The sequence below is a fragment of the Oncorhynchus mykiss genome, chromosome 2 (genome assembly GCF_013265735.2).
Source record: "Oncorhynchus mykiss isolate Arlee chromosome 2, USDA_OmykA_1.1, whole genome shotgun sequence".
In the NCBI taxonomy this organism is placed as follows: Eukaryota; Metazoa; Chordata; class Actinopteri; order Salmoniformes; family Salmonidae; genus Oncorhynchus; species Oncorhynchus mykiss.
In genome coordinates this window covers 45,289,285-45,303,272 of record NC_048566.1, presented here as the reverse complement: position 1 = coordinate 45,303,272, position 13,988 = coordinate 45,289,285, and the positions used below count along the sequence as shown (strand labels likewise).

Here is a 13,988-nt window from a genome sequence, read left to right as displayed (position 1 = left end):
GATGGTTATTATATCAATGTCTGCACATATTCGGCGTTTCCACCTCCATTTCTTGCATTATACGTTTTACCGACACAAAGATCCCACCATGTCGAACGAACAAATTCTGTCCCCGTTTTTAAAATTGCACCGAAACTGAAGTATTTTTTTATACTTGCATAAAAACTGTGGATGAAAATGTGGTTATTGATGTCAATTTGTTTATACGTCTCCCGTTTGGCATGTCTATTGTGATGCGGTTCACAGCAACACTGACAGATGTGTTGACATGACAACTGCGTCATAATTTTGAACTGCTGTCCCACTCATCCCAAATCATCTCAATTGGGTTGAGGTCTGGTGATTGTGGAGGCCAGGTCATCTGATGAAGCACTCCATCACTCTCCTTCTTGGTCAAATAGCCCTTACACAGCCTGGAGGTGTGTTGTAATTGTCCTGTTGAAAAACTAATGATTGTCCCACTAAGCGCAAACCAGATGGGATGGCGTATCGCTGCAGAATGCTGTGGTAGCCATGCTAGTTAAGTGTGCCTTGAATTCTTAATAAATCACTGACCGTGTCCCCAGCAAAGCAAAGCACATCCACACCATCACAACTCCTCCTCCATGCTTCACGGTGGGAACCACACATGCAGAGAACATCCGTTCAACAAAAAAAATCTCAAATTTGGACTCATCAGACCGACGGACAGATTTCCACCAGTCTTATGCCCATTGCTCGTGTTTCTTGGCCCAAACAAGTCTCTTCTTCTTATTGGTGTCCTTCAGGATTGACTGACCTTCATGTCTTAAAGTAATGGACTGTCGTTTCTCTTTGCTTAGTTGAGCTGTTCTTGCTGTTCTTATGGACTTAGCCCTATTTGGTGAAAGACCATCTTCTGTATACCACCCCTACCTTGTCACAACACATCTGATTGGCTCAAACACATTAAGAAGGAGATCAAGTCCACAAAAATAACTTTTAGCAATTGAAATGCATTCCACATTTTTTTATTTTATATTTATTTAACCAGGTAGGCCAGTAGAGAACAAGTTCTCATTTACAACTGCGACCTGGCCAAGATGAAGCAAGGCAGGGCAACAAAAACAACAACACAGTTACAAATAAACAAACGTACAGTCAATAACACAATTGATAAATCTATGTACGGTGTGTGCAAATGTAGAAAAGTAGGGAGGTAAGGCAATAAATAGGCCATAGAGGCGAATTAATTACAATTTGGCATTAACACTGGAGTGATCGATGTGCAGATGATGATGTGCAAGTAGAGATACTGGGGTGCAAGAGGGTAAGTAATCATTTGGGGATGAGTTAGTTTGGTGTGCTATTTTCAGATTGGCTGTGTCCAGGTACAGTGATCAGTAAGCTGCTTTGACAGCTGATGCTTGAAGTTAGAGAGGGAGATATAAGACTCCAGCTTCAGTGATTTTTGCAATTCATTCCAGTCATTGGCAGCAGAGAACTGGAAGGAAAGGCGGCCAAAGTGAGTGTTGGCTTTGGGCATGATCAGTGAAATATACCTGCTGGAGCGTGTGCAACGGGTGGGTGTTGCTATGGTGAGCTGAGAAGGTGGGGCTTTACCTAGCAAAGACTTCTAGATGACCTGGAGCCAGTGGGTTTGGCGACTACTATGTAGTGAGGGCCAGCCAACGAGAGCATACAGGTCGCAGTGGTGGGTGGTATATGAGGCTTTGGTGACAAAACGGATGGCACTGTGATAGACTACATCCAGTTTGCTGGATCTATAAGTCCTCAGAGCAGTGGGCAGCTGGGAGGAGATGCTTTTATTCTCCATGGACTTGTGTTCGGAAACTTTTTGGAATTAGTGCTACAGGATGCAAATTTCTGTCTGAAAATGCTAGCCTTAGCTTTCCTAACTGACTAAGTATATTGGTTCCTGACTTCCCTGAAAAGTTGCATATCGCGGGGGCAATTCGATGCTAATGCAGAACGCCACAAGATGTTTTTGTGCTGGTCAAGGGCTGTCAAGTCTGGGGTGAACCAAGGGCTTTATCTGTTCTTAGTTCTACATTTTTGAATGGGGCATGCTTATTTAAGATGGTGAGGAAAACCCTTTGGAAGAGCACCAGGCATATTCTACTGACGAGGTTGGTATGTATTCAACACAGTTCCCATTGAAATCCCCTTGGGATATTAATGAAGTTGCACTTCCTAGGGCTTCCACTAGATGTCAACCATCTATAGAAATTTGAATGAAGCTTCTATTGTGTTATGGGACTGAATGACAGCAGAATGAATCAGGTGTCTGCCAGTCAGCCATTTCCTAGTCATGCGCATTTCACATGATAGCTACCTGCGTTCCATGGCTCCGGAATACTCTGGTTGGAACTTTATTGAAGATTAATGATAAAACATTCTGATTGTTTCTTCGACCTGTAATATAACTTTTTGAAGTTTTTGTCCGACGTAACTCTGACCAGAACAAGCGTTTGGATATGTATACCAAATGCGCTAACAAAAGTAGCTAATTGGGCATAAATAACGGACATTATCGAACAAATCAAGCATTTATTGTGGTCCTGGGAGTGCATTCTGATGAAGATCATCAAAGGTAAGGGAATATTTAGCATGTAATTTATGGTTTATGTTGACTACAACATGGCGACTATTTTGACTTGATTATTCTGAGCGCCGTCTCAGATTATTGCATGGTTTGCTTCTTCCGTTTTTATTTAAATCTGACAGCGGTTGCATTAAGGACAGATAAATCTATAATTCCATGTGTATAACTTGTATTATCATCTACATTTATGATGAGTATTTCTGTTGAATCGATGTGGCTATGGAAAATCACTGGATGTTTTTGGAACTAGTGAATGTAACGTGCCAATGGAAATTCTGATTTTTTTTATATAAATATGAACTTTATCAAACAAAACATACATGTATTGTGTAACATGAAGTCCTATGAGTGTCATCTGATGAAGATCATCAAAGGTTAGTGATTCATTTTATCTCTATTTGTGCTTTTTGTGACTCCTCTCTTTGGGTGGGAAAATGGCTGTGTTTTTCTGTGGCTTGGTGGTGACCGAACATAATCGTTTGTGCTGCTTTCGCCGTAAAGCCTATTTGAAATCGGACACTGGTGGGATTAACAACAAGACTACCTTTAAAACGGTATAAGGTACATGTATGTTTGAGGAATTTTAATTATGAGATTTCTGTTGTTTTGAATTTGGCGCCATGCACTTTCACTGGCAGTTGTCATGCAATCCCGTTAACGGGATTGCATCCCAAAAAGGTTTTAACCAGCGGCAACGGTGAGCGACTTGTTTCTGGAAAGGTGTATTTTTAAAAGTAGAAGCTCGAATTGTTTGGGCACAGACCTGGATAATATGACAGAACTCTGCAGGCTATCTCTGCAGTAGATTGCAACTCCGCTCCCATTGGCAGTTCTATCTTGACGGAAAATGTTATAGTTAGGGATGGAAATGTCAGGATTTTTGGTGGCCTTCCTAAGCCAGGTAGACAAGGCATATTGACATTAGGGAGAGGCGTGTGTAGCCGAGTGATCATAGGGTCCAGTGAGTAGCTAGGCGAGCTGGAGACACAGCGATTCAGAGATTCAGACAGCTAACAGGCTGGGGCTAGCAGATGGGCCTGCGGGGGACGTCGCAACGGAAGAGCCTGTAGAAACCCCCTCGGACGGTTACGTCGGCAGACGAGTCATGATGGATCGTGTCGGCAGTAAAGGTTCCAGGCCAATTGGCAAGAGAGGTATTGTAGCCCAGGAATTGTCTGATGGAATCTCTTCGGCTATCTGGGAGATGGGTCTAGCTTGAGGCTAGCTCCAGGGTAACTGGTGTATGCTTTAGGACAGAGGCGTTAGCCAGGAGTAGCCACTCGGATAGCAGCTTGCTAGCTGCGATGAACCGGTGTTAAGGTTCAGAGCTTGCAGTATGAATCCGGAGATGTGGTAGAGAAAATTGTGAAATATCAGAAGAATAGTGGAGAATTATTTATTTCAGCTTTGTTCTTTCTTCACATTCAAAGTGGGTCAGAAGTTTACGTACACTCAATTAGTATTTGGTAGCATTGCCTTAATTGTTTAACTTGTGTCAAATGTTTCGGGTAGCCTTCCACAAGCCTCCCACAGTAAGTTGGGTGAATTTTGGCCCATTCCCCCGGACAGAGATGGTGTACCTGAGTCAGGTTTGTAGGCCGCCTTGCTCGTACACGCTTTTTCAGTTCTGCCGACAAATGTTCTATAGGACTGAGGTCAGGGCTTGACTTTGTTGTTCTTAAGCCATTTTGCCACAACTTTGGAAGTATGCTTGGGGTCATTGTCCATTTGGAAGACCCATTTGCGACCAAGCTTTAACTTCGTGACTGATGTCTTGAGATGTTGCTTCAATATATCCACATAATTTACCTCCCTCATGTTGCCATCTATTTTGTGAAGTGCACCAGTCCCTCCTGCAGCAAAGCACCCCCACATGATGCTGTTGCTGTTCTTGGATTGATTTGCACTTTTCGCACCAGAGAACGTTCATCTCCAAGAGACAGAACGCGTCTCCTTCCTGAGCGGTATGACAGCTGTGTGGTCCCATGGTGTTTATACTTGCGTACCAACATGATGCTGCCACCCCTGTGTTTCATGGTTGGGATGGTGTTCTTCGGTTTGCAAGCCTCCCCCTTTTTCCTCCAAACATAACGATGGTCATTATGGCCAAACAGTTCTATTTTTGTTTCATCAGCCCAGAGGACATTTCTCCAAAAAGTACAGTCTTTGTCCCCATGTGCAGTTGCAAACCGTAGTCTGCCTTTTTTATATCGGTTTTGGAGCAGTGGCTTCTTCCTTGCTGAGCGGCCTTTCAGGTGGTCCAACATCTTCACAAGGTCATTTTCTGTTGTTCTGGGATTGATTTGCACTTTTCACACCAAAGTACATCTCAAGGAAACAGAACGAGTCTCCTTCCTGAGCGGTTTGATGGCTGCGTGGTCCCATGGTGTTTATACTTACTATTGTTTGTACAGATGAACATGGTACCTTCGGGCGTTTGGAAATTGCACCCAAGGATGACCCAGACTTGTGGAGGTCTAAAAAAAAATGTATGAGGTCTTGGCTGATTTCTTTTGATTTTCCCAATGTCAAGCAAAGAGGCACTGAGTTTGAAGGTAGGCCTAGAAACACATCCACAGGTACACCTCCAATTGACTCAGGCTAATTGACATCATTTATCAGAAGCTTCTAAAGCCATGACATCATTTTCTGGAATTTACACAGTCATGGTGTATGTAAACTTCTGACCCACTGGAATTGTGATACAGTGAATTTTATGTGAAATAATCTGTTAGCGATTGTTGGAAAAATTACTTGTCATGGACAAGGAAGATGTCCTAAATGACGTGCCAAAAATACAGTTTGTTAACAAGAAATTTGTGGAGTGGTTGAAAACGAGTTTTAATGACTCCAACCTAAGTGTATGTCAACTTCCGACTTCAACTGTATCTAGCTTTATAAACCACACCCCTCTGAAAACACACCTTCGATGTTGGTTACATCTTTATTTAAATTAGGTAATAGAATATGATTTTACCGTTGGTGTATTTAAACAAGCATTAGGGAGATGCCACTCTATCCCCTTAATAATCCCGACTCCTGAATCCAAGTGTTTGACATGGGGGAGGGGACCAGTAACTTTATGATCAAACTTTAGTAATGTAGAAACAGTCAATTTTCATACTTTGATCTGGTTTCATCCAAATATCATCCAATTCCATGAAAAACATGATTTTGACATTTCATTACCTTTAATAATTTATTTCTCTCCTTGTTTCTCTCTCTCCCCTCACTGCCTTCTCTCTCTTCAGCAACAGCAGAGCTTGAGTGCTCTGCCCGGATGTCTCCGGTGGGCTCTGCCTCGGGCTCCCCTACTAGCCTGGGTTGGGGTCTCAGTGTGGTGGAGGACCCGGTCAGCAGGGCCACACAGCAGTACCTGGAAGTGCTCAAGAAAAACTATATGATTTGACCAACCCATAGCAGGGCCAGGCAGCTTCTGGGCTACCCAAAGGGAGCCACAACTGTCCGCTTTACCATGACCTTGGTGGTGTTTATTAGGGCACGCGGTGGGAAACGTTTTGCAATCGAAGGCAAAAATGACATTTTTAGGTCCAGGGTATTCCTTCCGTTTCATTCTGTTTTCTCCCGTTTGGTGCTCTAATGAACATCACCCTGGGCCTCATCAATGCATGCTTATATAAAAAGGACATGCACATTGAGAAAAACACTAAAGGGTAAAGCCACTCCACTATAACACATTCCCCCCAAAAAATGTTTACTCTTTATTCTACGTCTTTTAAGAAAGGAAACAGACGTTTCACATTGCACTTACAGTGCATTCGAAAAGTATTCAGACCCCTTGACTTTTTCTACATTTTGTTAAATTACAGGCTTATTCTAAAATGGATTGTATCGATTTTTTTCCCCCCCTCATCAATCTACACACAATGCCCCATCATGACAAACCAACAACAGATTTTTAGATATGTTTGCATATGTGTTAAAAATGTAAAACTGAAATATCACATTTACATAAGTATTCAGACCCTTTAGTCGGTACTTGTTGAAGCACCTTTGGCAGCGATTATGGCCTCGAATCTTGTTTGGTATGACGCTACAAGCTTGGCATACCTGTATTTGGGGAGTTTCTTCCATTCTTCTCTGCAGAACCTCTGAAGCTCTGTCAGATTGGATGGGGAGTGTCGCTGCACAGCTATTTTCAGGTTTCTCCAGAGATGTTAGATCGGGTTCAAGTCCGGGCTCTGGCTGGGCCATTCAAGGATATATCTAGAGAATTGTCCCAAAGCCAGTCCTGCGTTGTCGTTGTACTGTTGGAAGGTGAACCTTCGCCCCAGTCTGAGGTCCTGAGCGCTCTGGACCAGGTTTTCATCAAGGATCTCGCTGCACTTTGCTCCATTCGTCTTTCCCTCGATCCTGACTAGTCTACCAGTCCCTGCCGCTGAAAAACATCCCCACTGCATGATGCTGCCACCACCATGCTTCACCATAGGGATGTTGCCAGGTTTCCTCCAGACATGACACTTGGTATTCAGGCCAAAGATTTAAATCTTGGTTTGATCAAACTAGATATTCTTGTTTCCTTTCAGTGCCTTTCGGCAAACTCCAAGCAGGCTGTCATGTGCCTTTTTCTGAGGAGTGGCTTCCGTCTGGCCACTCTACCATTAAAAACCTGATTGGTGGAGGGCTGCAAAGATGGTTGTCCTTCTGGAAGATTTTCCTATCTCCACAGAGGAACACTGTCAGAGTGACCATCAGGTTCTTGGTCACCTCCCTGACCAAGGCCCTTCTCGCCTGATTCCTCAATTTGGCTGGACGACCAGCTCCAGGAAGAGCCTTGGTGGTTTCAAACTTCTTCCATTTAATAATGATGGAGGTCACTGTGTTCTTGGTTATGGTCAATGCTGCAGAAATGTTTTGGTAACCTTCCCCAGATCTGTGCCTTGACGCAATCCTGCTTCGGAGCTCAACTGACATTTCGACCTCATGACATGTTTTTTGCTCTGACATGCACTGTCAACTGTGGGACTTATATAGACAGGTGTGTACCTTTACAAATCATGTCCAATCAATTTAATTTACCACAGGTGGACTCCAGTTAAGTTGTAGAATCATCTCAAGGATGGTCATTGGAAACAAGGTACACCTGAGCTCAATTTCGAGTCTCATAGCAAAGGGTCTTACGTAAATAAGTTATTTCAGTTTTTTATTTTTCATACATTTGCAAACATTTCTCAACTTGTTTTCACTTTGTCATTATTGGGTATTGTGTGTAGATTGAGATGTTTTATTTAAACCATTTTAGAAGGCTATAACCTAACAAAATGTTAGTCAAGTGGTCTGAATACTTTCGGAATGTACTGTATACACGAGAAAGATGGCATGATATTTTTTTTCAAAGCCATATTTTTTTACATATTTGTTATTAACCTCCTGGAGACAATGTCTGCGCCCCTTTGGACATATAATCTAAACATCTTCATAAAAATATCTGTTTTTTTTCATGGGCTACTTCTCAATCCAACATTCACCGATGTCAGCCTTCATCATCTACGGTGAAAGATGGCAGCGCTACAGCTGTGTTTGTCAAACCATGAGACATCCCTATTATGACCCCTCTATGTAAAGGTGAGACTCTAACGAAAACATATATGATTTGCTCTGAGATGCCCACATACCTCACAAGACTCGTCTGAAGACTCACCCGGTACCACAAGACTCGCCCGAAGACTCACCCGGTACCACAAGACTCGCCCAGTAGCAGTTTAAAAAATGCCTTCTACACCACTTGACAACTGAGGAGTGGAAAAACATTGCATGGAACATGACAGTGAGTAGAGTTTACTTGAGTGGCCTGGCTCAGTCCCCAGACTGAGCATCTTAGAGCACCCAATAGAGCATCTTTCGGATGAGATGGAACAGGCTGTTGGGCAGTATGAATGTATCGCCGTCCAATCTGCAGCTACTACGTGATTCCGTCGCATCAGCATGGACCAACATCCCTTTGAAGAATACCCTAAATAATTCGGTCTGTTCTGGAGGCAAAGGGCGGTCCGACCCGGTACTAGATGGATGTACCTAAAATAAACTGTCCAGTGAGTATATGGAAGTAGTTTAGTGTGTAAAAAAAGGGGTTAAATATTTGCTGAAAGATATTATAATAATCTTATCTCATAAATAGGACAGACACTTCAAAACAAGCTTCCTTTAAAAAATGTTTTACCTTTTTCCATATACAAATCTGTTATTCAATGCGTTTCAATGGGCTAGTAGCAGACGTGTGTGTATATATAGACATGTATACATATATACATACATATAAGTTCTTAAGTATTGTTACTCTTGTATGATCTGTTTTTTTCTATGGTTCAGTCCTTTTCAGTACAGTGTGTATACACTATAGGTTCCTGCGTACAGATTGTCTTGAAAATTGTTTGCCATTTACTTTATGGTATTGATTTATTGGATATTTTATAGTATTGGATGTATGTACCATGAGTAACATTACCAAGATATCACTTTTTTTGGTATGTGCCGTGTAATGGTTCAATATGTTTTTTCCTGTTTTTTTGTTGTTGTTGTTGTAATGCACAACATATACTTGAATGAGACAAACGAGGATATTCTGTAGTTAAACAGGGTACCCATATTTTGTTGTACCTCGTTACATTAGTTTTTGTTTGATCTTAGTTACAAAAAATATTACATGGGAGAAAAAAATTAACATTTCAGTATTTTTTTAAGGTCAACAGTTGCTATAAAAAAAATATATTTAAGGAAAAAGAGAATAGCCATCTGAACCCTTGTACAGTACATTACAGAAGATCTGTAAATTTATGAATAAAAGTCTACAAACATTTGTTCATTTTTCATGTATAGATTGTACACACATTTGTGATCCCAACTTTCGTTAGCTCATTTGACATATTTTACACCCTCCCCACTCCTAACACACACACCACAAATCATTCATGTCTGAAACTTGATGTTATACACCTAAAACCGCATTCCCCTCTACTTCTTAAAATTAGGGTCTGTAGTGTGTTTATGATGCCCCCATCCCGTGTGTCTCTCTCCTTTGATCAGTCCTCTGTCATCTTCTGATGTTGCTATATTCAAATTTGGTTACATTTACTTGTTTCCTTTACAGTTTGATGGGCACATCTGACAGACTGACTGCTTTATAATTATTTTTTTCATCCTTTTATAGACACAACTTCAAACATTATTATCAAGTTGGAGAACAGGGAGCCATACAAATAGAGACGGAATGTGATTAAGACATGTTGGAGAGATTGTTTTGAAAATAATCGCATGCATAAAACAAATAATTTCCACAGTCGGTCATTCTGTTTCTATAATGCCGTTCTGTTGATTGCCACTCTGTTCTCTCCGCTTGCCAGTCAAACCAATAATAGACTTCGGGAAAACTAAAAGATATCTATTTCCCACCCAATGGCCCCATAACGAGCTAGCAAGTCGATAGGCAAAAGTCACAAAAGTTTTTTTTGTTTTGATTAACATCTTCAACTGGTCTACCTCAATACTGTGCAAATATATATATATATTTTTTAACATTGATAGACATTCCCCTATCTTGTTGGTAAATTAATAATGTGGCCTCAAATTAGTCAAACCTGGACTAATTAAACACTTTTTTACAAATAAAGAAATGTGGCAGTGCCACTGTACATAATTCATAGTGTCTGCTATAGACAGCTTCAGACATGGCCGGCATTGCCTACACAGTTCAAGTATATGTAATGCTTACTGGGACTGAACATGACAGAAAATAATTTACTTCCTCAGTAGTCTGTTTTTTTTTTTTTTCCATATCAAATCAAATCAAATCAAATTTTATTTGTCACATACACATGGTTAGCAGATGTTAATGCGAGTGTAGCGAAATGCTTGTGCTTCTAGTTCCGACAATGCAGTAATAACAAGTAATCTAACTAACAATTCCAAAACTACTGTCTTGTACACAGTGTAAGGGGAAAAAGAATATGTACATAAGGATATATGAATGAGTGATGGTACAGAGCAGCATAGGCAAGATACAGTAGATGGTATCGGGTACAGTATGTACAAATGAGATGAGTATGTAAACAAAGTGGCATAGTATAGTATAAAGTGGCTAGTGATACATGTATTACATAAGGATACCGTCGATGATATAGAGTACAGTATATACGTATGCATATGAGATGAATAATGTAGGGTAAGTAACATTTATATAAGGTAGCATTGTTTAAAGTGGCTAGTGATATATTTACATCATTTCCCATCAATTCCCATTATTAAAGTGGCTGGAGTTGAGTCAGTGTCAGTGTGTTGGCAGCAGCCACTCAGTGTTAGTGGTGGCTGTTTAACAGTCTGATGGCCTTGAGATAGAAGCTGTTTTTCAGTCTCTCGGTCCCAGCTTTGATGCACCTGTACTGACCTCGCCTTCTGGATGATAGCGGGGTGAACAGGCAGTGGCTCGGGTGGTTGATGTCCTTGATGATCTTTATGGCCTTCCTGTGACATCGGGTGGTGTAGGTGTCCTGGAGGGCAGGTAGTTTGCCCCCGGTGATGCGTTGTGCAGACCTCACTACCCTCTGGAGAGCCTTACGGTTGAGGGCGGTGCAGTTGCCATACCAGGCGGTGATACAGCCCGCCAGGATGCTCTCGATTGTGCATCTGTAGAAGTTTGTGAGTGCTTTTGGTGACAAGCCGAATTTCTTCAGCCTCCTGAGGTTGAAGAGGCGCTGCTGCGCCTTCTTCACGATGCTATCTGTGTGAGTGGACCAATTCAGTTTGTCTGTGATGTGTATGCCGAGGAACTTAAAACTTGCTACCCTCTCCACTACTGTTCCATCGATGTGGATAGGGGGGTGTTCCCTCTGCTGTTTCCTGAAGTCCACAATCATCTCCTTAGTTTTGTTGACGTTGAGTGTGAGGTTGTTTTCCTGACACCACACTCCGAGGGCCCTCACCTCCTCCCTGTAGGCCGTCTCATCGTTGTTGGTAATCAAGCCTACCACTGTTGTGTCGTCCGCAAACTTGATGATTGAGTTGGAGGCGTGCGTGGCCACGCAGTCGTGGGTGAACAGGGAGTACAGGAGAGGGCTCAGAACGCAACCTTGTGGGGCCCCAGTGTTGAGGATCAGCGGGGAGGAGATGTTGTTGCCTACCCTCACCACCTGGGGGCGGCCCGTCAGGAAGTCCAGTACCCAGTTGCACAGGGCGGGGTCGAGACCCAGGGTCTCGAGCTTGATGACGAGCTTGGAGGGTACTATGGTGTTGAATGCCGAGCTGTAGTCGATGAACAGCATTCTCACATAGGTATTCCTCTTGTCCAGATGGGTTAGGGCAGTGTGCAGTGTGGTTGAGATTGCATCGTCTGTAGACCTATTTGGGCGGTAAGCAAATTGGAGTGGGTCTAGGGTGTCAGGTAGGGTGGAGGTGATATGGTCCTTGACTAGTCTCTCAAAGCACTTCATGATGACGGATGTGAGTGCTACGGGGCGGTAGTCATTTAGCTCAGTTACCTTAGCTTTCTTGGGAACAGGAACAATGGTGGCCCTCTTGAAGCATGTGGGAACAGCAGACTGGTATAGGGATTGATTGAATATGTCCGTAAACACACCGGCCAGCTGGTCTGCGCATGCTCTGAGGGCGCGGCTGGGGATGCCATCTGGGCCTGCAGCCTTGCGAGGGTTAACACGTTTAAATGTCTTACTCACCTCGGCTGCAGTGAAGGAGAGACCGCATGTTTTCGTTGCAGGCCGTGTCAGTGGCACTGTATTGTCCTCAAAGCGGGCAAAAAAGTTATTTAGTCTGCCTGGGAGCAAGACATCCTGGTCCGTGACTGGGCTGGGTTTCTTCCTGTAGTCCGTGATTGACTGTAGACCCTGCCACATGCCTCTTGTGTCTGAGCCGTTGAATTGAGATTCTACTTTGTCTCTGTACTGGCGCTTAGCTTGTTTGATAGCCTTGCGGAGGGAATAGCTGCACTGTTTGTATTCGGTCATGTTACCAGACACCTTGCCCTGATTAAAAGCAGTGGTTCGTGCTTTCAGTTTCACACGAATGCTGCCATCAATCCACGGTTTCTGGTTAGGGAATGTTTTAATCGTTGCTATGGGAACGACATCTTCAACGCACGTTCTAATGAACTCGCACACCGAATCAGCGTATTCGTCAATGTTGTTATCTGACGCAATACGAAACATCTCCCAGTCCACGTGATGGAAGCAGTCTTGGAGTGTGGAGTCAGCTTGGTCGGACCAGCGTTGGACAGACCTCAGCGTGGGAGCCTCTTGTTTTAGTTTCTGTCTGTAGGCAGGGATCAACAAAATGGAGTCGTGGTCAGCTTTTCCGAAAGGGGGGCGGGGCAGGGCCTTATATGCGTCGCGGAAGTTAGAGTAACAATGGTCCAAGGTCTTTCCTCCCCTGGTTGCGCAATCGATATGCTGATAAAATTTGGGGAGTCTTGTTTTCAGATTAGCCTTGTTAAAATCCCCAGCTACAATGAATGCAGCCTCCGGATAAATTGTTTCCAGTTTGCAGAGAGTTAAATAAAGTTTGTTCAGAGCCATCGATGTGTCTGCTTGGGGGGGGATATATACGGCTGTGATTATAATCGAAGAGAATTCTCTTGGTAGATAATGCGGTCTACATTTGATTGTGAGGAATTCTAAATCAGGTGAGCAGAAGGATTTGAGTTCCTGTATGTTTCTTTCATCGCACCATGTCACGTTAGTCATAAGGCATACGCCCCCGCCCCTCTTTTTACCAGAAAGATGTTTTTTCCTGTCTGCGCGATGCGTGGAGAAACCTGTTGGCTGCACCGCTTCGGATAGCGTCTCTCCAGTAAGCCACGTTTCCGTGAAGCAAAGAACGTTACAGTCTCTGATGTCCCTCTGGAATGCTACCCTTGCTCGGATTTCATCAACCTTGTTGTCAAGAGACTGGACATTGGCAAGAAGAATGCTAGGGAGTGGTGCGCGCTGTGCCCGTCTCCGGAGTCTGACCAGAAGACCGCCTCGTTTCCCTCTCTTTCGGAGTCGTTTTTTTGGGTCGCTGCATAGGATCCACTCCGTTGTCCTGTTTGTAAGGCAGAACACAGGATCCGCGTCGCGAAAAACATATTCTTGGTCGTACTGATGGTGAGTTGATGCTGATCTTATATTCAGTAGTTCTTCTCGACTGTATGTAATGAAACCTAAGATGACCTGGGGTACTAATGTAAGAAATAACACGTAAAAAAACACAGTGGATCTTCCTGTATATTGTATGACAGACAAGCAATGCATTGCAGTCAGCTCCAGGGGGTTTGATAGTAGTGCTGTCACAATACTGTACCATACTCAATTTTCCATGTCAAAAGAAAAAGGAAACCGCACACTGCTCTTTATAGTATCACTGATATTTAATAAGCTTACGTATCGGCCTCACGGCC

The 13,988-nt window shown here is 43.1% G+C and overlaps 1 protein-coding gene across 15 annotated transcripts in view; it reads left to right on the top strand.

Moving 5' to 3' along the window:
• Window positions 1–13,988, top strand: part of si:ch211-272n13.3 (ankyrin repeat domain-containing protein 26) — a 116,575-nt gene that overhangs the window by 91,696 nt on the left and 10,891 nt on the right. For 6 of the 15 annotated variants that reach the window (XM_021564012.2, XM_021564004.2, XM_021564024.2 and 3 more), the window contains one exon: window positions 5,836–9,402. The exons of 8 other annotated variants lie outside the window; for them this stretch is intronic. In XM_021564012.2, the coding sequence (XP_021419687.2) occupies window positions 5,836–5,993 (158 nt within the window). In that variant the 3' untranslated portion in view covers window positions 5,994–9,402. Of the gene's footprint in view, window positions 1–5,835; window positions 9,403–13,988 lie in introns of those variants that run through there. One more of the 15 variants, XR_002468726.2, reaches the window with a different exon arrangement.